At 40.0% G+C, this 20,918-nt stretch overlaps 1 protein-coding gene across 1 annotated transcript in view; it reads left to right on the top strand.

Annotated features, from left to right (window-relative positions):
* E2F7 (E2F transcription factor 7) overlaps nucleotides 1-20,918 on the top strand; it is a 38,133-nt gene that overhangs the window by 9,954 nt on the left and 7,261 nt on the right. The window contains exons 4-10 of the mRNA XM_019755019.3: nucleotides 2,335-2,500; nucleotides 6,569-6,850; nucleotides 8,292-8,450; nucleotides 9,884-10,018; nucleotides 17,172-17,357; nucleotides 17,847-17,913; nucleotides 20,055-20,544. Of these exons, the coding sequence (XP_019610578.3) occupies nucleotides 2,335-2,500; nucleotides 6,569-6,850; nucleotides 8,292-8,450; nucleotides 9,884-10,018; nucleotides 17,172-17,357; nucleotides 17,847-17,913; nucleotides 20,055-20,544 (1,485 nt within the window). The remainder of the gene's footprint in view (nucleotides 1-2,334; nucleotides 2,501-6,568; nucleotides 6,851-8,291; nucleotides 8,451-9,883; nucleotides 10,019-17,171; nucleotides 17,358-17,846; nucleotides 17,914-20,054; nucleotides 20,545-20,918) is intronic.

Genomic DNA, 20,918 nt, shown 5'->3' with positions numbered 1-20,918 from the left:
ACTAAAACCCAAACAAAACAAATCTAATCAGTATATTATGTAGGAATACACACATATGTGATAGAGTAATTTTAAAATGGTAAGGAAATGATAAAAACAAATTCAGGAGAGAGGTTACTCTGTGGGGTAGACAAATGTAATTTAATAGCATTCTGGTTTGGGGGTTAGCGGGTTGATTCATGGGTATCAAAAACATTACATACAATACGGGATTAGTGTATTTCATATGACCAAATTGTCTGTCAAAAGGTAATAAAAAAACCAATTTTTTAAAAAGGTATTCCTTAGTAATTTTAAAGAATATAAAGGAATCCTATGACCAAAAAATTTGAGAACTACTGTCCTAGGGTATACACCTAGTGGTGGAATTGCTAGATTATTGGATATTCAAATACTCACAAGATAACTCCTAATTGTTTTCCCAAGTGCTGCTTGCTTCTGCCAGTAATGTGCAAACACATATTAATCCACATCCTCTCTGACACTTGAAATTCTCAAATTTACTTATTTCTGCCAATCTAGTAGCTGTACAATTATATATTACTGTGGTATTCATTTGCTTTTTCTTTGGTTACTAATGAGGTTAAGTTTCTTTCTACATCTTTACTTCCCACCGTGCTTTTTCCTCTTCTGTGAAATACCTGTTCATGATCTTTGCTAATTTTTATTGATTTGTAGGGTTTATCATATATTTATAAAACTAAACCTTTATCAGTTATACGTGTTACGTTTCAATTTGGTGTCCATCTTTTCCCTTTATGTTGCTTCTTATCAATTGTCCCTGTATCACTTATTCAGTCCTTCCTCTTCCCCGGAATTGGCAATGCCACTCTGTCATATGTCAATGTTTCATTTGGTTGTCCATTGTTTTCTGGGCTCTTTTCTGTTCCATTAGTCAGTTTGTCCATCTGCATACCAACACCACATTGTAATCAGCCTTCATATCAGGTAAAACAAGAATGTGAATTTATTTTCCTTCAGAGTGTGTGGACTATTCTTTGCCCTTTTTTCTTCCATATGCACTTTAAATTGGATTTTAACTGTAATTGCATTGTGTGTAAATTAATTAGAGAAGTAACCTCTTTATAGTGAGTCTTCCCATCCATGAATATTGTAAGTATATTTCTCTTAAGTTTTAAGTCTGTTTCTTAAAGATGTAAATTTTAATATTTTATGCAAATATTTGCTAGACTTGTTCCTAAAAACTTTATCATTCTTATTGCTATTATAAATCATATCTTTTCAATTCATTTTCTGTTATTATTGTAGAGCAATGCAGCTGACTTTTCAAAATACAGAGTCTTGTCTTACCTTGCTAAATTCTCTTACTATTTTTAATAATTTGTCTGCGATTCTTTTGAGTTTTTTATGTAAACAATCATGTCTTCTGCAGAGTGAAAGTTTTGCTTATTTGCTGTTTTCCAATTTCTGTACCTTGGTTTCTTTTTCTTGTCCTCGTGCACTGGCTAGGATCTCCAGCATGTTGTGGAAGAGGAGCGTCCTTACTGTTTTTTTCCTGATTTTAAGAGAATGCTTCCAAGGTTTTCTTTCCCATTAAGACAGATGTTTGCAGTTGGGTTTTTATGGCTACACTTTATTAAACAAGTTATTCATTCCTAGTTTTCTAAGGGCATTTTTTAAAAATCATGAATGGGTGTTCAATTTAGTAAATGCTTTTTCTGAGGCTATTGAGATAATGGATCACTTTTCTCCTTGAATATGGTCATTGAAAAACCTTTTACTTTCTCAGGACTGGAACTGAGATGTGGGTTGTCGAGACAGGCCACCAGTTTACTGTACTTACAATAAGAAAAAATAAGGAAGAATAAGATTTTGCTCCCCTTGTTCAGTTCTGTCAACCCTTGGTCAACTGTAAAAAAATAAAAGTTTGATGACACAGTGGCCAGTGCATCTCAAATTTCATGTTAATAGAAATCACCCAGCATCTTATGAAAAGACAGATTCTAATAGATCAGGTCTGAGAGGAGGCCTGATTTTATGTCTCTGCCAAGCTCCTGGTGAGGCTGATCTTGACTGTCCAACGAGCACGTTCTTAGCAAGAGAGTAGCAACCTATAAATGACTGTGTTGTTCATTTTTTTTAAGCTTTTAACCAGTAGACTCAGCCTCAAATTGCCAAGGAGAAAAAAATAAGTCCAGAGAAAGCAATAGGTAAAAAAAATGTTAAGGAAATTCGATTAGGAAATGTATTTTAAGTAGCATCTGTAAGTATGGATTAGGATGTCCCCCAACTTGCCAATTCTGGCCATTGCAATTTCTCCGTTAGGATATTAACGATGACATCTCCTCCCTCCCTTTTGTCTACCCTCTGTAGCTTGATGTTGGGGACAGTGCTATGGACGTATTTCAAAAGCGAAGGCCAAGCAGAAAGCAGAAAAGTTTAGGACTCCTGTGCCAGAAGTTTCTAGCTCGCTATCCAAGTTATCCCTTGTCAACTGAGAAAACTACCATCTCCCTAGATGAAGTTGCTGTCAGTCTTGGTATGTATCATGAGGTTACATGGAAGCCTGTCTCCAGTTATAGTGGGAAACTGGTTTCCTCGGGCAGGCTTTAGTCTTCGGATAGCTTCTTTTATTAAGTAGAGTGCGCCTTCCAAGGGAGCACAAGGACAGAGGAGCAAGTACAGCTTCCTTCTGCCATTATCAAGTTGCTCGTCGTTGCGCATAGGATTCCAGGAAGGCTGTTAGGCCTGAGCGTCAAACAAAAATTTGGTTTTCGTAACCTTCAAAAATATTTTTACAGAAGACTCAAATTACAAAGTAATATCTCCCATTTTCATTTCATCTTATTTCAGACAGACTCAAAAAAAATATTTAGAAATATCCTACTCTGTTTATTTTTAATAATGCTTCTAAAGGTTCAGAACCCGTGTTATTTCTACTGTGAAGCAAGATTTAAGAGCAAGAGCGTTATGTTTGAAGCCCAATGCTGTGATAGTCACAGCAAGCCTGCCAAACTAGAAGCACATCTGGACATAACTCAAACAGCTAAATCGTATAACAAAGAGGAATACATGTGTTCACATGGCATGGGTGTGTATAACGTGCACATCATAACGGCATCCGTTCTATAAATGTGGATACAGCAGCTTCAGAACAGAGACCCCTAGTGGACATGGATTGCAATTGGTTTCAGGATGAACATGGTGTTGACAATCATTAAATAAGCAGAAAGCACAAAGAATTGAAGGTGTGAGGTATCTCCTTAAAAAATAAGGAGGGTTTATGTACAGGCAAATGAAAGAAAACAAAAAAGTCCCAAAGAAATCAGCTAGGTAGGTTTTATGACAGATTATATTTTTAGTTTAAGTTCTGTTCCTATAGCCCAGAGAAATATGCCCCAGTAGATGATGGTCAGAGTTACTCAAACTGATGGCTAAAATGATTTTATTTGCTGGAAACTGAGATAATGAGGAGGCATTGGTTGTGATGGGAAGACCATGGGCTGGGCTTTGGGGTCAGATAGGGCTAGATGTGAAGCCCAGCTCTCCAGTTTAGTCTGTGGGAACTTTAAAAAGTTAATTCACCTTTTCTCATCTATAACACAGGGACTATAGCACGTGCCTTGCAGAAACTTAGCAAAGCTGGGATAATGTCAATAGCATGCCTCGCTGAGGGCTTGGCATGGGTAACTCGTATTGTCACACGGAACAGTTTTACTCAGCTCTTACTGGTTGTATCCCCCTTCCCTAAGCTGAAATGTCAGTCTCTACAATTACGAAGAGGAAGTAAAGTGCTTTGCTAGGGGAGCCACTTTGAAATCCAGAGTCAAATACAGTATTTGCATCAGTGGCAATGAAACAAGAAGGGGAAAGCGACCCAGCTGGATAGAGGCTTGGTGTAAACCCAGTTGAGGCACAGCGTCCTGGAAACTATTCTTATAGAGGATGAGGGTAAAACAATAAATCATACAGTGTCCTTCTCATTGGGGTTCATGAAGCCAGCTTCCTCTATACACCCAGCTTCCATCAGGGGCCTTGCACTGATGTCAGGGCAAAAGACAAAAGATTAAATGTTGGAAGGCCACGCTACAGGTCCCAGGAAGGGCAGGGAAGTGGACTCCTACTGTTTTATGGGCCACAGATCGTTCTGTAGATCCCCATGTCATAACTGACTAGAGCAAAACTCCAGAGATTTTTGCAACAGCTTGTAATCATTTACCAAATGAACTTGCCATCTGTCTTCCTGTGAGATTGAAACATGAGGTCCCTTCCTGGACTTTATTTCACTGGTGACCATCTCTTCGGGTTGAAACTATAAACTGCTTGCTTCATCTCAGGTCACAAGCTATAAGAACCATATTTTAACCAAGGATGCGCAGAGCATTCAAGTAGTACTGTTTCCCAGATTCTGGTCCCAGATAGATTTGACATGGATGTTACAGGCAAGACGTTAGAGAACTGGGAGTGACTTATTAAATGGAAAATAGCACAGCCTAAGAAACTATTTTACTGGGCTGGGAGATGTTCTTGGTAAGCTCTATGGGAACTAAGGGAAGCATGGTAACAATCGGTAAATCCTTGAGGGAATAACTAATGCCATGACTAGGATTAACAGGAGTGCCTTGATACAAAAGGAAATGAAGGCTGAGTACCAGGGAAAACCTTCCTGACAGAGCAAGGCCCAGAGTAACCCGCATGTGTTGAGACTCATCAAATGGAACTTTTTAGTGCCCAGCCAAGTACACAGATAAACTCAGTCCAGGCTGAAAAGGGGAGTGATTCTGTAGGCAAGCAGCTGCACACCGGCTTTGGCCAATCCCCCTCCTAAACAACTGTTGTGCATAGTCAGCTCTCCAAGTGGCCAGAGTCTTCCTTTAATTTCCCTTCTTGGGATGTCTAGCCACTAGATGGAAACTTAACAGCTTGTATCTAATACAAAATAACCAAACAGTCAGGCATATGGCTGGCCCTGGGGTGTCTCAGTTGCATTCACATGACATTTCTAATGGGAAGGTTTATAGAATGTTACACTCTAAACAAGATATGCTAAGATATGAAAACAGACTGGAATAAGGGACCAGGCGGATCTGGACAATGGGCTGCTGAAGACCCCTGCCAGCACCTTCCAGCAGGAATCTGTCTCCGAAGCCGGAGCTTCTGAGGGTGAAGAGCCTTTCAGGGTCATGAGCTGGAATGTTCTGATTGACTGTGAAATGCCTCTTCATGCGTGTGATAGGACGTCCTCTCAGCTCCGGAGTTCTCATTGTAATTTGGTCTATTTATCCTGTTAAATCTTTGAAGGGCTAAAAGCTATATTCACTGAGTCTGCCCACATTATATAACAGCTCCTGGCAAGTGAACAGAAAGAGGGCATCTTTGTAGCTGCACTGGTTTTCTGGGAGGTGCCTGGAGGCTTCTGTTATGGATACTTAGCAAAGGGGCCCTGGGTTCCAAAAGCCTAACGGCCTGCTGCATAATAGAATGAGTCACAGACAAGAGATTTTTAAAAGCTATTTCTACAGTGACCTTTTATACTAGCATGGATCTTAGGTATCCCCTGCGCCATGCAGGACATATTTGCAAAATAATATACAAACAGTAGGTAAAATAACATCTACTGGAGACCCTTTGCGTTTATGGTCGTATTTCATCCTCATCATCTTATGAGATAAATACTAAGGCACAGACAGGCTAAGTAACTTCCCAGGATCACCTGATGGGTAAGGGACAGCGCAGGGATATAAATCCAGGCCGTCTGACCCCAAAGTTCCCATGCTTAACCACCATAAATATTTTTAGTAAATTCAATAACTGATAATCCTAGCTCTTTGGGGGAATATTAGGAAAGAGGGTAGGGAATTGATGAACCTGATGGTCCGTCTGTATTGTACATGAAGTCTCTGTGCTTCACTGTTGGGCTATTTGGCAGGATACTGTGAATGAGAGCACAGGGAGAATTGTCAATAGCTGTGATGAGCAAAAGGGTACTCATTTTGTTCCAGCCCTGGCTATAGCTTCCTTCAGCAACTTGAGGAGGGTGCCTAAGCTCTTGAATCCTGAGTTTCCTGTGGAAAATAAGAAACAAAATATTTGCTGTCTTCCTTACCGGACCATTAAGAGGGTTAACAAGATAATTCTTTAACACCACATCATTTGAACTCTAAGGAGAGTGTTGTCTAAAAAGGTACCATTATTGGGTACATTAGGTCTACAAGTCAAAATCAACCATTTGGCATTTCATCAAGTGTCCATTAAACATCCTGGGACTTGTGTAGCTCAGTCCCACCCATTTTAACATGCTGAAATGTTTGCCTGACACGTCTAAAGAAAAGACATACTACTGTGTATTACAGACACAGCTATCATCCATCTCGAGGTGGATGTTTTATCCTAGATCTTACTGAGGCTTAGATCCCAAGAAAAGGAAAGGAAAATTGTTTCTGTTGTTTGCATCCTTGCACGGTGAATTTGTGGAGCATCCACCTGTGCTTGGCATTACACTGGGCCTCGTGCACAGTAGTTCACAAACATGGCCCTGGCCCTCAACGGATTTATACTCAAAAATGTTTTTCTGCATGATGATGGTTGGCTACTGTTTTTCAAACAGGCGTTGAAAGGAGACGCATCTATGACATTGTAAATGTGCTGGAGTCGCTGCATCTGGTCAGCCGGGTGGCCAAGAATCAATATGGCTGGCACGGACGGCATAGCCTGCCAAAAACCCTGAGGACCCTCCAGAGACTTGGAGAGAAGCAGAAATATGAAGAGCAAATGGCACACCTCCAACAGAGAGAGCTAGACCTGATGGATTACAAATTTGGAGACCGTAAAAAAGATGGCTATCCAGATCCCCAGTTACTGGATTTCTCTGAGCTCGACTATCCCTCTTGTGAGTCCATTGTAACCACATCTTCAATAGCATAGAGAGAGTGATGGTCTCTTCTGAAGAGATCCACTACTAAGACGGGAAGTGCCAGGTTGGCAACCCTGGAGGGAGGTGTCCTCTTATTCTCTCTCCTGAAGAAAGGGAGACAGATGGCTCCCCAACTGGGCTGCCCACTCAACCTCAGTGGCAGCCTGTCTTGTCTGGTGGCAGTTCACTTGGTATTTGGTGTGTTTAGACCGTGGAGCGCTAACAGCTTCCATTTCAGATTGACAGCCCCATGCTGATTTCTATTTGTGAGCCTTTAAGGAAAACGTACTTAGAAAGAAGTTATCGTTACAAGGAATTCAATTTTCTAAATTATATATTGGAGGAGATTACTTAGAAAAGAACCCCATTCACAGAAAATGTTGATTAGATAGAAAACCCCTACTTTCATTCAATGCAGAATTTCTTTGAAACTTATACCTACATTGTTCTTCCCCTCCCGACTCACATTTATCCTCTTCCTGGTTTAACCATTGGTCTTCCTCATTCTCACCTTACTCCCTGTTGCTAAGATGATAAAGTACAAGTATCACTCACATTTCACTTGTAAGTATAATAAATAGGCATTGAAAGGTGGGCCTGGTTTTCATTGGATTGACTGCCTCACACGTTTTAATTCCACCCCATGAGCCAGTTCTTATCTTACTAACCAGAGGAGACAGCCATCTGTCAGGGATGGTTTGCCTGCCACCCACAGCAACACATTTCTTCAGTGTCTCCTATTTAGGGATAGTTCATTGCTTAACCTATTTCCGAAAAGAAATGGAAGAGGTGGGCACCGACTATATTCAGGGTATAGTCTAGGTGCAAATATACCTCAGAGACATTGTGGGTCGGTTCCCGACCACTACAATAAACCGATTGTCACAATACAGCAAGTCGTAATCTTTTTGCTGGTGGAGGGTCTTGTCTTGCCTTCAATTTGTAAAAATCGCAACATCTGTGAAACACAATAAAGTGAAGCCCAGTAAAAGGAGGTATGCCTGTATTGTGTGCACGGAGAAGTAAAAATGGAGTCCCTGCCTTTGAGGGGAGAGCTGAAAACAGTCCCTGATCCCTACCCTATCCTGTTCTTCTGCATCAATCCCGTCAAAAAGTTGCTTTAGGAAAACTATCTTACAGATTCTATTCCATGAAGTATGAGTCTAAAGCATTAAGAGTGATTTAACATACACATTTCAGAGTTTATGCCTACCGTAATTTAATGAGCCGCAAGAAAATCCCTCTGCTTTCTTTATAAGCCATCTTTTCTGACATGTGTCCGAAAAGGCTTCTGTCTGTAACAAGAGTCATCTTTCCATCTACTGCTAGTAGAGTTAGATAGTTCAGGCAACTATGAGTATAGTTTTTATTGTGGTAAATTATCTGTTTTGGTGCTTTTGTTTTGTTCCCTTTGTAGCATCTGCAAACAGTAGAAAAGACAAGTCTCTGAGAATCATGAGCCAGAAATTCGTCATGCTGTTCCTTGTCTCTAAAACCAAGATTGTTACTCTTGATGTGGCTGCCAAAATACTGATAGAAGAAAGCCAAGATACACCGGACCACAGTAAATTTAAAAGTAAGCACCTTCCCCTAAAGTCACCTAGCACAAAAAGGGTGGGATTTCATACATTTGGTATTTTCTGCCTCTGAGATAAAAATAATCATTTTTTGGAGAAGTGTACTCATAAAGTTTCTTGGTGCTGTGAGAGGTAAGTTAGTCACACACTGGAAATGTCTTTAAAGTTCTGTCAGATACCTTTTTCTTGGCACTTAGAGTGGACAGTGGAAGCAGAATGCTATCCCACAAATGCAGGTCAGGGAGGATGTAAGATATTTTGCGTTTCTCTTTAGTATCACGGCATCCAAGACGGCATATCTGAGTTTTATTTCCCCTTTTTTCCTCACCCCCTGCATACTCTTCTGATGGGTGGAGATGAAAGTTGTGTACAGGTAAGAAGCAGAGGAAGGACCAGGGTAAGGTAAGGGTTCTGGGACATGGCTGCTAGACCAGGAGAGTGTCTCCGAGTTTCATACTCAGTGTATCTTCCTTTTCTGTCAAACACTGGTCCTGAGCCAAATGTCATCAGCTGCTGGTAGCCCTTTCAAGCCCTGGGAAGTCATGAGTTCAACATTCTGTAGCTTTTTTTGTTATTGTTTCCAGCTGGAATTATAGCCATCTTGTTGGAGAAATGACTGGATGAAATCCAGCTTTATTAGGATTGGGAAGAAAATTACATCGGGGGTGAATGCTTGATTTTTCTGGATGATAAGCAAAGCTCCTTTGCTTGATCTTAGCCCTGAGGTCTACTGGGTTTCCTACTTGTAAATCGATTTCTTAAATAGAAATTAATTTGTGGGTATAGCCCTGCCTATTGAATGTGTTACCACCCCTGCTGAATCCCTCCTCAGTACATGCGTTTTCAAATGTATCCCCAAACCTCTTAAGACTCAGGGATTGTGCATTCCTCTCCTCCCACACTGGGTGGCCAGACGGCCAGGATTTCAGGTGCGGAAGTGCCAGTCTTCAGCACGGTTGCACCTCCTAACCTTGAGGCCTGACCACCCTGTGTGCCCAGGAGTGCAGCCTTACAGGAAGCTCTGGGGAATCTCGGTCATTTTTACAGCCCAGTGCTTGCAGAAGCTGGTGCCACAACCTCCTGCTGGGAGAAACTTGGGGCCAGCTTTTGACATGTCACATGTCAGAATCACATTTACTCAGCCTTTAATTATAGCCCGTTTCCCTCCCTCGGGTGTCTTTGCAGTGACAGCACTGCCGGCTTGTAAAAGGTGTGAAGTTGTGGAAATGGAAAGACACACTGACCTTCCTTTATTATGCGTCTTCAAATACATAAATCCTGGGTGATTTCATGACAGAGCCATTGGTCATTGCATCCCACTGCTTTCCCCTGGAGGTTTATATGGTGGCCAAGAAAAAGTGACCTATCGCATAAACTGAAATGTGATGGTGTCACAGGCGTCATGACCATAATCGTGTTTTATATCTTCAAGCAAAGGTACGACGCCTCTATGATATAGCCAATGTTCTGACGAGCTTGGCTCTGATTGAGAAGGTGCATGTAACAGAAGAGCGAGGCCGTAAACCAGCCTTCAAGTGGATCGGGCCTGTGGACTTCAGCTCCAGTGGTAAGGCGTGGACTTGTTAGGGACCTATTTCATTTATAATCCCCCAATTCCTTTTCCAAATTATACATCTACTACAGAGGCAGACTGATCTTCATTTTTCATTGCCCAAGTCACATTCAAAAATTAGACCGGTGATGACACTCTTGGAACAGTGAGCATTATTCTACAAATGGTATATGCTGGGCGGCTCACGCACAGTAGGAAGGGAAATACTGAGTGCGTATAATGTGGGAGTTTCTGTAACTATTAAATGACAGCTCTTTTGTATTGTTTAATTTTGTTCAGAAGGTGTTCCTGGAAGTTAGGGGCTGAGGATCAAAAATGACATTTCTTATGAATGAACTCTAGTTATGCCTATATTAGCAGAACAAAATACTGTTTTTCTTTAAAATTCCAGATAATGTAAAAATTTACCAATTACTATCACAAAACTCTTATGTGGTATGATGGCTTCTAAATATAGAATGGATGTAATGAACATCTTTTTCGTAATTTATTTAAAAGGTTAGAAATGTCACAATTTTACGAAACTAGAGCAAAAGAGGGTATTATCTTCTACTTAGTTCCGAGATAATATCTGAGCAATTGGGGACTGGATCCTACTGTACCAGCTACTTTACATATAACTAGGCTGCCTGGAAAAAATCCATTAAAGTTATTTTTAAATTACCCTTCCAATTTTGGTGTTAGTGGCATAAATTCCCACCACTTAACCTCGGCTTATAAAGGATATAGCTCTCTACCTCATTGTAACACATTATTCACTTAGGATCTAGATGAAACCACTTAAACTCTAGTATAACTAATTCAACCCAGCAAGTACTTACTGAATGTGGACTGCGCGATGACGATACTGAATGCCACGAGAGATTTAAAGACACATTTTACACAGTCCCTGCATACAGGAAATAGACAACTGCCGTTTTCTGCTCCTCTTTGACGTCTCTTATTACTTTCACCTGTGAAGTCCTCTTCTCCTTTTGACATGAAAATATCTACTCAACCCTCAAGATCTGGCTCAAATGTCAACTCCTCCATGGAGCTATCTATCCATGATCACCCAGAGCAAGGCATGTCTCATTTAACACTAGTGCAATTTAGTATTGTGCTATTGTACTTGTTGATGTTAATATTACGCCACTGTCCCCACTATACCTATTTGAGGGCAGAAGAGGTTTTTACTCATCTTTGATTACCCACAGTACCTAAGTCAGTGCCTTGCTCACTTTAGTTGGTTAATGAGCTTCTATTAGAAGATGTATAATTAGCACACATTTGAAAATTAGAGAACAATTAAGCACTACACATGGTGGTACTGGCTCTGTAGGAAATCAGAGAAGATACAGGTTAAGTTCTGATGGACTGTTAGGTTTTGGAAGGATAGAGAGCATTTTCGTTGAAGGAACTGATACCGAGGAACAAATCTAGTTTGTATCGGAGAGGTCAGCCACCCTGATTTAAGTGGAGGGCAAAGGATAGAGAATGATGAAAAATGGGACATTTTGGAGGGTCCCTAAAGTTAAACCAAGAAATCTGCACTAACTGTAATAGACTGAAGTGGCAAGGCGTCTTTAGATGGAGAGATTTAGGTGGTGGTGTCATTGCAGAAAATAAGATAGCTAGGAAGATGAGCTGGTGTTGAGAAATTGAGCAGTTCATGTATCTGCACAAACCGGTGGGAAAGCAAGCGGGAGAGCTCTGATCTCATGAGGGAAAAGGGCTTGGAACCTCAATATGAACTTCCTCTCTCTCCCATTCAGAAAGCTGATGGTCTTTCTGTTATTGCCTAGTTCCTACCGACAGCACCATCATCACCAACCCAACAGTCAATTTTGGAATGTCAAGTTACCTTTGATTCCTTAAATCATTCTTCATTCCTTGGTTAGCAATTCCTCACAAGTAAACTTCAGAGATGTCTCTTTACTCTTCTCCCCGCCATCATGGCCTTTTCTTCCTTTTAACAGCTTGATTGATGTACGATGACCTACAATAAACGCAAGTGGTTGAAGTTACAATCTGATGCGTTGTTGCACCTGTGAAATAGTCACCAAAGTTAATGACCCCTTTACCCTCCAGCATCTCCTCCTGTCCCTTCATAATTCTTTCCTTCCTGCGCCCACCTCCATCCCTGGGACAACCACTGATCTTCCCTTCACTCTTGATTTGTTGGTCTTTTCTGAAGACTTGTATAAATAAGTCACATACAGTCAATGCTTATTCACAGATTCTGTATGTGCGAATTTACCTACTAACTAAACAGTATTTGTAAGTCCAAAATCAATACTCAGCCTTTTTCTCCGTCATTCAGGAATATGCAAAGAATGGTGAAAATTTTGAGTTGCCCGTGCACGTTATCCCAGCTGAGGTCACACAAGGCAATGCTCTACTTTCTTGTTTCAGCTCTCACAGTATAAACAAGCGGCCTTTTCATGGTCTTTTTAGTACCATGTTTTCACATTTGTGTGCTTTGTCTTGGTGATGTCGCTGTTTGAATAGTTTCCAAGTGCTGTACTGAAGTGTGGCCTTGCATTTCTAAGGGTAAGAAGACTGTGGTGTGCCTTACAGAGCAATTACATGTGTTAGAGGAGCTTCATTCAGGCATGAGTTCTAGTGCTGTTGGCTATGATTTCGGTGCTAAGGGGTCAACAATATATATTAAATAAGGTGTCTTTAAACAGAAACACATAAAACAGGGTTATGTAGGGATCCGTTGACAAAAGTGTGACCAGAGGCTCACAGGAACCTAACCCTGTATTTCCCCTAGGAGCAACGGTTCAGTATTTGCTAATTCAGTGTTCATGATGACCTTATAAAACATAATTATCACAAATAACAAGAATCAACTATACTGTGTGTACTCTTTTTACCAGGCTTCTTTCAGTCAGCATAATTATTTTAAGATTAATCATGTTGTTGCATGTATCAATAGTTTATTCCTTTTTATTGTGAAGGAGTATTCCATTGTATGGATATGTCATTCTTTATTCATTCACGTGTTGATGGACATTTGGGTTATTTTCGTTTTTTGGCTACTACAAGTAAAGCTGCAATGAATATTCACGTACATGTCTTTATGTGGTAGAATTCACCAATGAAGGCATGTGGGCCTACAGTTTGCTATGTGAGAAGGTTTTTGACAACAGATTCAATTTCTTTACTAGCTATAAGGCTATAAGGCTAAAGGTTCTCTCTTTATTCTTTTCTTCTACTTTGAGTTCCATTTGCTGTTTTTCTAGTTTCTTAAGGTGGAGGTCATTAATTTTGAGACCTTTTTTGTCTTTTCTAATAGGTATTTAGTGCTATAAATTTCCCTCTGATACTTCTTTATCTCTATACGACAAATTTTAATGTGCGCTTCCATTGTCTTGCAATTCAAAATACTTTGCAATTTCCCTTTTGATTTCTTCTTTGATATTTAGATGTGTTATATAGTTTGCAAATAGTCTGGGATTTTCCAGATATTTTTTTTCCTTATTAATACCGAATTTCATTCCATGTGGGCAGAGAACATACTTGGTATAACTTGAATCCTTTTTAAATTAACTGAGGCTTGTTTTATGGTGCAGATATGGTCTATGTTAATAATATTCCATGTGCACTTAAAAAGAATGTATATTCTGCTTTGTTGCATGGAATGATCTATAAATGACAACTAGGTCAAGTTGGCTGAAGTGTTACCTAATTTTATATCCTTATTGATTTCATGTTTACTTGTTCTGTCAATTATTGACAGGAATGTTAAGATCTGATAATTGCAGATTTGTCTATTCTTGCTATTCTACCAAGTTTTGTTTCATTTATTCAAAGCTATCTTTAGGTTCATAAACATTTAGGATTGATCACTATGTCTTTTTGATGAATTGACCCTTTTATCACTATGAAATGACCCCTCTTTATGCCTGCTGATACTCTTTGCTTAGAAATCTACTTTACCTAATAGTAATATAGTCACTTCTGCTTTCTTTTGATTAGTTACCATAGTGTTTATTGTTCATCCTTTTACTTTAAAACTATTAGTATCTACATTTAAAGTGAGTTCCTATTAGGCAGTGTAGTGTTGAGGGTTTTCTAATCTAACTGACAATTTATCCTTTTTTATTTGGGTTGTTTAGACCATTTACATTTAGTGTGATTATTGATACATTTGGATTTTGGTCTATTAACTTGCTATTTGTTTTCTATTTGTCCTATCTACTCGTTTTTATTTTACTCTTTTTCTCCCTTCCTTTAGATTTATTATTTTTTATGCTTCACTTTACCTCCTTTATTGGCTTATTAGCTATAATTCTTTGTTGTCTTATTTTAATGGCTGCTTTAGGTTATAATATTCATCTTTAGCTTATCATAGGCTACCTTCAAATGATATACTACTTATATTGTATATGAAGCTTACAGTAGTGTACTTTTCATTTCTCGCTGCCTGGCCTTTGTGTTATTGTTGCCAAGCATTGTACGGCTCTATATGTTATAAAACCCATAATGCATTGTTGCTATTTTTGCTTTAAATAGTTGATTGTCTTCTAAAGAGATTTTAGTAGGGGGAAAAAATGATATGTATCCATGTAGTTACAATTTCTGATGTTTATCATTCCTTTTTGTAGATGCAAGTTTCCATCTGGTCTCATTTTTCTTGCCTTGATGGACATTTCTTGTAATGCAGGTCTGCCAATGATGAATTTTTCCAGCTGTTGTATGTCTAAAAATGTCTTTATATCACCTTTGTTTCTGAAAGATATTTTCACTGGGTGAAGGATTCTAGGTTGAAGGTGTTTTTTTTTTTCCTTTCAGTGCTTTAAAGAAGGTGCTCTACATCTTCTAGTTTGCATTGTTTCTAACAAAAAAAATCTGCCATCCTGTTTCTACATATGGAATGTGTTTTCTTTGTTTGGTTGAAGATTTTCTTCATGACTGGTTTTAAGGAATATGATTATGTGTGACCTGGTACCTTTCTTTATGTCTCTTGTACTAGGGTTTGTTGAGCCTCTTGGATCTATGGATTTAAAGATTTCATCAAATTTGGCAAATTTTCATCCATTATTTCAAATAATTTTTCTGTTTCCTCCCCTCGTGTTTTTTGGAGTCTCTAGTTACGGTTATATTTGGCTGCTTGAAGTTGTCCTACAGTTCACTGATGTTTTATTAATTTTTTTCAGTCTCTTTTCCCTTTGTGATTCATTTTGGATGGTTTCTATTACTGTTTCTTCAAGTTCACTGTTTTTTCCCCGCAACATCTAATCTTCCATTAATCCTATTCACTGTTATTTTCATCTCCAACATTGTCATTTTTATCACTAGGACTTTGTCTTGGGCCTTCATTTTTTCAATGTCTCGACTTAATATGCTCAGTCTTTCCACCAATTTCTTGAATTCATGGAATACAATTACAATAATTGTTTTAATGTGCATGTCTACTGATTATATTATTATCTGTGTCACCTTTGAGTCCATTTCAATTGATTTTTCTCTTCACCCTGGGTTATATTTTCCTGCTTCTTTGTGTCTACTAATTTTTAATTGTATACCAGACACTGTGAATTGTAGATATTTCTATAGTCCTAAAAATGTTCTTGAGCTTTGTTCTGGGATGCCATGAAGTTACTTAGAAACAACAATCCTTTCAAGTCTTGCTTTTAAGCTTTGGTAGGCAGGACCCTGTCAACATTTCCTCTTAAGGACATTGTCCCCACTACTGAGACAACACCCTTTTTAATATTCTAACCAATGACCTGTGAATTATGAGATTTTTTCCACTCTGGCTATTGGCAACAAGCACTATTCCTAGCCCCATATGAGCAGCTGACACTATTCCTTCTGCTCCCTTTGAGTGATTTTTCTCCCTGGCCTTAGGTATTTTTCTCACATATGGGAGTACTGTACTGGATACTCAAAGGGCACCCTCTACAGATCTCCAGCATTCTCTTTCTGTATGGCTTTCCCCTCCAGTATTTTTCCCTACAGACTAGCTGCTTTGGCTTTTCCGGCCTCCCAGCTCCATCCACAACTTGGGGAGATTTCCAGGTTCAGTGTAGGTCCCACTCCCTGCACCCCAACCTGGAAACATTTCCCAGGCAGTTAGCTGGGGCAATCATAGAGCTCCCCGCCCTTGATTCCTGTCACTAAGGGTCACTGTCCTTCATATCCTGGTGTTCAGGGTCTTCAGAGCCAATGTCTTACATATTTTGCCCAGTGTTTTGCTTCAGGAAGGAGGGGAACTATGATCCTTACTTCTTGACCCATTTTTTTTCTTTTGATTCTGTAATTTCTGATTTTCTAAAAAGAACATGTATTTGGGGGTTTTGTTGTAAGAAATAGCAAAACCATAAAGCTGATTTCTTTTTTCAATTTTTGTGTGATTTAGAGAATGTAAGTGTAGCTGGGCCTTTCCATTTATCAAATCAGTCTTATTAAAATGCATGCTTTGAGCTTGGAAAAAAATAGCACAGATAAACAGGGCAGCAGTAACTAGCTGAGCAACAGGGACTAGTTCTCTATAGAATTATAGGCCTAGTTCTATGTAGAAAGTTCTTCCTGACTTCACAAAGCCTCCTTTAAACACAAAATGGGTCCAAGACCCAGCCTTTTATTCTCTTCACTGTTCTGCAGCATTTCAACCATGAGGTTTCTGCTGACCTTATTCCTTTGGTCACTTAGTAACTGAGCCTCCTGCTGCATAAGAAAGAAATAATAAAGCGTAATAGACAATAGAAATCCTTATACTCACTGCCATAGAGCTGTGGCATCAGACACTGAGCTCAATTAATGTTAAAATCTCAAAATATGCATGGGATGAGCATGGTTGGGTTTTCCTTTGATACTCTCTGCCCAAAGAAAATATCTAAAATGTCAGGTCCAATCTAATTTGGGTTAAAGAACATCTTGCTCTACTTTTGTTGCAGTTTAGATACTTTTAGAATATATGTGGATTCAGTCTCACTTTACAGTCATCCACTAACTTTTAAAAGAAAAAAAAATTAGTACATGGAAAGAAATTGGAGTTTGAGACAAGGGTCATAAAATTCCTTTGTCTTAGTTTTTAATGTATAGGGTAGCTTCGTTATAATTATAGGCTCTCAAAGCCGTATCTTAAAAAGGCTAAAGTTATCCTGAATTATAGCTGTAAATAACAACACTACCAAATCTCTCATTTGTTTAGATGAAGAACTAGTGGACGTTTCTGCATCTGTCTTACCAGAATTGAAAAGAGACACACGTGACCAGATTCAAGTCTGTGCAATAGAGAAACTGGCTCGACATGGTTCTTTCAACAGAGTTCAGGCTTCTGAGAGGATTCAGAGGAAAGTGGACTCAGAACCCAGCAGCCCTTCCAGAGAAGAACAAGGTATCTGCCTTCACTTAGCCCATGCAATACGTCAATCCCCATGTAATTATAGCCCTACCCAGGTACTGGTACTGTATATGCGCCGACTCTCTAGGCCCTGCTTGTTTTTTCACTGAAGCGAACCAATTATTAGGGGTAAGAGTTGGTGACTTCACAGGGTGTGAACTTGGCCCCATGCCTGAAATTGCTTCTAGTCAGCCTTGAAGATCAGTTAGCTTCCCATGGTTGGCCTGTTTGATACATCTCAAAAGTTCATCCAACTTACAAAGCAACTCTTACATTGTTTTGTTCTTGCTAATTCTTGATGAGACCTGAATTCACCATTAACAGCTAGCGTCTGGAAATCTCTCTCCAGGAATAAAGACCAGAAGAGATTTGAGATTGTCTTATAATCCTTGAGCTGTAAATAATGAGTCCTGCTGTATATAATTGGTGTGTGGAAGTCTCTTGCTATATTTGTTAGACCTTTATTTTTCTTTTCCGGATCAGGTGGCTTCTCCTTAGAACTTGGAAGTCTGGCAGCTATTTACCAACAGAAAATAGAAGACAATTCACAGTAAGTAGTCTTTAAAATTTTCAGGTGTATTCTTTTTTATTTCCGAGTGTTAATTTTGACTAAGGTGAAATGCTACCCATCAAAAGGTAAATTTTAGCTTTCTTGCTCATAAGTTAGCCATTTCCTTATTAAGAATTTTGTAAATTTTCCCTTTGTGCCCAACACTGTGCAGTATGTAGCATCAGTGACACAAAAGCATGAAAAATTTATCCCCTAAGCTATGAAATCTAAAAGGGAAAAAACAAAAAAACAAAAAAATACACTGAAAAAAGACAAATCACTGCTAATGTGATACTGAGAGATGATGCATCTTAGTCCCATGAATCTTTCGTCGTAACATGAACTGCTGGGTACTGTTCCAAAAGTTTTATGTATATTCACTTATCTAATTATAACAACAATCTTTTGAGGTCGGTACTGTTACTCTCATTTTACAGAGAGGAAACTGAGACCCAGAAAGGTAAAGTAACTTGCCCAAGGTCACAATGCTAATAGTGACAGAGCTAGGATTCAAACCCAGGCCATCTGACTCATATTTTGGGTCAGATTTTGAAGGAAATGACATATCAGAGGAAGCAGAGGGTATGTAAAAGAGGAAACAAGAAAGCTTTTTAATGACAGACATGAGAAGAAATAGATTCTGAGGCAGGATCACGGAGTAGGGGGACAATAAGCTGATTAGCTGTAACAACTCGTCCAAATAGAATAGAAAAAAGAAATATGCTTCTTCATAGGAAGAGCTTAGGGTGTTGGAGGTAAGTAGGTAAAGTTGGCCAAAAGCTTTGAAAGCCTGGTAGAAGAGTTTGGATTTATGAAACAGATGTTAAAGAACTGTTGTAGATTCACTGGAGAAGACCATTCTGGTTGCTTTAAGCAAATGGGATTGGAAGTAGAGCAGACCACAGAGCAGGCATTCTGGTCTGCTGTGGTACAGGCCTGAGCAGGGTCAGCTTGCAATGGAAATCAGTGTAAGACAGTGAGTCAGCAAGACCTACTGAAGGCGAAAGGCATCACAAAGAACACCTGGGTCTCAGGCGAAGATGATGTTATTGGTGAAGATGAGGAGACTGAAGGTGGATAGCTAGAGGTAGGATGGTGGGTAATATACTCAGTGTGGACACTGAATGCCACAGCGCTAAGAAGTAGTGATGACCCATTCAGAGGGGCCTAGGGTTGGAGACATTTACTCGTCTCTGCAGCCCGGCACACTCCATTTTATTCCCACAGCACAGTGGATAGTGAGATGGTGGGCAACATACCTAGGTCTTGGCGATTCCATCAGAAAGGTTGTGAGAAATCCCTGTGCTGTTTACTAGTTCCCAAGGGCATCTTCAAAGGGTTTTCCTCATCTGTTTCCTAAAATATGCTAAATACATAAACATGTTTTAATATTTGGAAATTTTTCTGTATGAAAGGTCCAGACATTGTTTATAATCTCCATGTTGGTGGGCCTTGATTTTGAATGTGTACTGCCTAAAAATTCTACAATAATACTGAGTGAAATGGCACAAGACTGCCAGGAAATGATAATTTTGAAGATAAGATTATTTCCACACTCACTACGCACTTCACGTGTCTCACAGTGGATTTGAGACAAACTAAATGTGTCCTTTAAATCAAAGTCTGGTGCAGTCTCTTATGCACCTGGGTTCCCTCCCAGGGACTGAGTCTGAGGTGACGTTCAGTTGGTTGCTTAGCCTCCGAGCTTCAGTTTTCCTCCCTAGTCAACTGGGGGAAATGAGAATAGCTATCAAAATTATAATAATTATGTAAAATTATGATAATAGAATGCTATCATTATAGCATCTATGTGCCTGGTAAGGGGTACGTGCCGGGTAACTGATAACTCTGAGATGTGGAAGAGGCAGGAGAGAGCCAGTATTACTGTCACCTGAGCTCCTCCAAGAGCTCCTCCGACATCAGCTACCCCACCCATCCCTAACTGTCTATCTCGGTTACACCTGGTCATCTGTCTCTGGGATAGGTTAGCTAATACGGGCCCAGGGAGTATGTTTTAATATCAGCCTGAGCAGTATCATCTCACTCCTGCTTTAGTACATCTCTCTACGGGAAGGCAGAGAGCCAGGAGTTGGCAGAATGTGGTAACTTGAGAGGACCCATTATGTTTCTTTCTATTACAGGGAGAAAGCCTTTGAGAGTAACAGAGTGATGCCTCCGTCAAGCTGCCTGGACCCCGCTGCTCCTTTCCCCATCCACTCTGTTGACTCAGAATATGGTGTGAATCCGTTAGCCCGCCAAGCATTCTCTATGCCACAAACAGACTTGCAGACCCTCTCCATGCAGAATGGTCTGAATGCACAAGGAAGTGTCCCACTTGCAGCCCCCGACGTGGAGAGTCTGAAGCCAGCCTCACTGGCCAGCCAGCCCTTGTTGTACGTGCCCTCCACCTCGCTGTTCATGCTGTATGGGAGCCTGCCCGAGGGACCGTCCCCAGGGTCAGAGAAGGACAGCAGAAGCTCAGACATCTCAGCAGCAGCAGAGCAGTCGTCCACACCCTCAGTTCAGAAGCGCCTCAGTGAGGAGAGAAAACCTCAGGGGGAGGAGGAGCCAGCCACTAAAAGACAAAGTAGGGACTACGAAGATGGCCCTCTGTCCCTTGTCATGCCCAAGGTAAGGGAGTTTGGGCAGCATGTTTAATGGCATCCCATTAACCCAGAGCTGCTTCCTCATAAGGACACACAGATAGTAATAAGTGACTGAGTCTGGAATATGAGGTATTTCATGTGTCGCATGCATAATTAAGCCCTGGACTAGCTGGGCTAGCTCTCCAAAAAGAAAAAGCAAAAACCTTGCCATAAAGTAATACTGTAAGATAAGTTATTTTTATAAAAGTCACACGTTGTATAAAATGCTAAAAAGTGTAAAGGAAAAAATCCCATCCATTAAGCCACCACATAGAGGCAATCCCTTGTAACATGGTTGTATGTTTCCTCCCCGTCTTTTTGCTATATTTTCTTCTTTAAAATAAGTTGAGATCACTGAAA

Source organism: Rhinolophus sinicus, chromosome 1, assembly GCF_057876585.1.
Source record: "Rhinolophus sinicus isolate RSI-liver-muscle chromosome 1, RSI-T2T, whole genome shotgun sequence".
NCBI classification, from domain to species: Eukaryota; Metazoa; Chordata; class Mammalia; order Chiroptera; family Rhinolophidae; genus Rhinolophus; species Rhinolophus sinicus.
The sequence above is the reverse complement of the archived record's forward strand: the minus strand, read 5'-3'. Positions and strand labels throughout refer to the sequence as shown.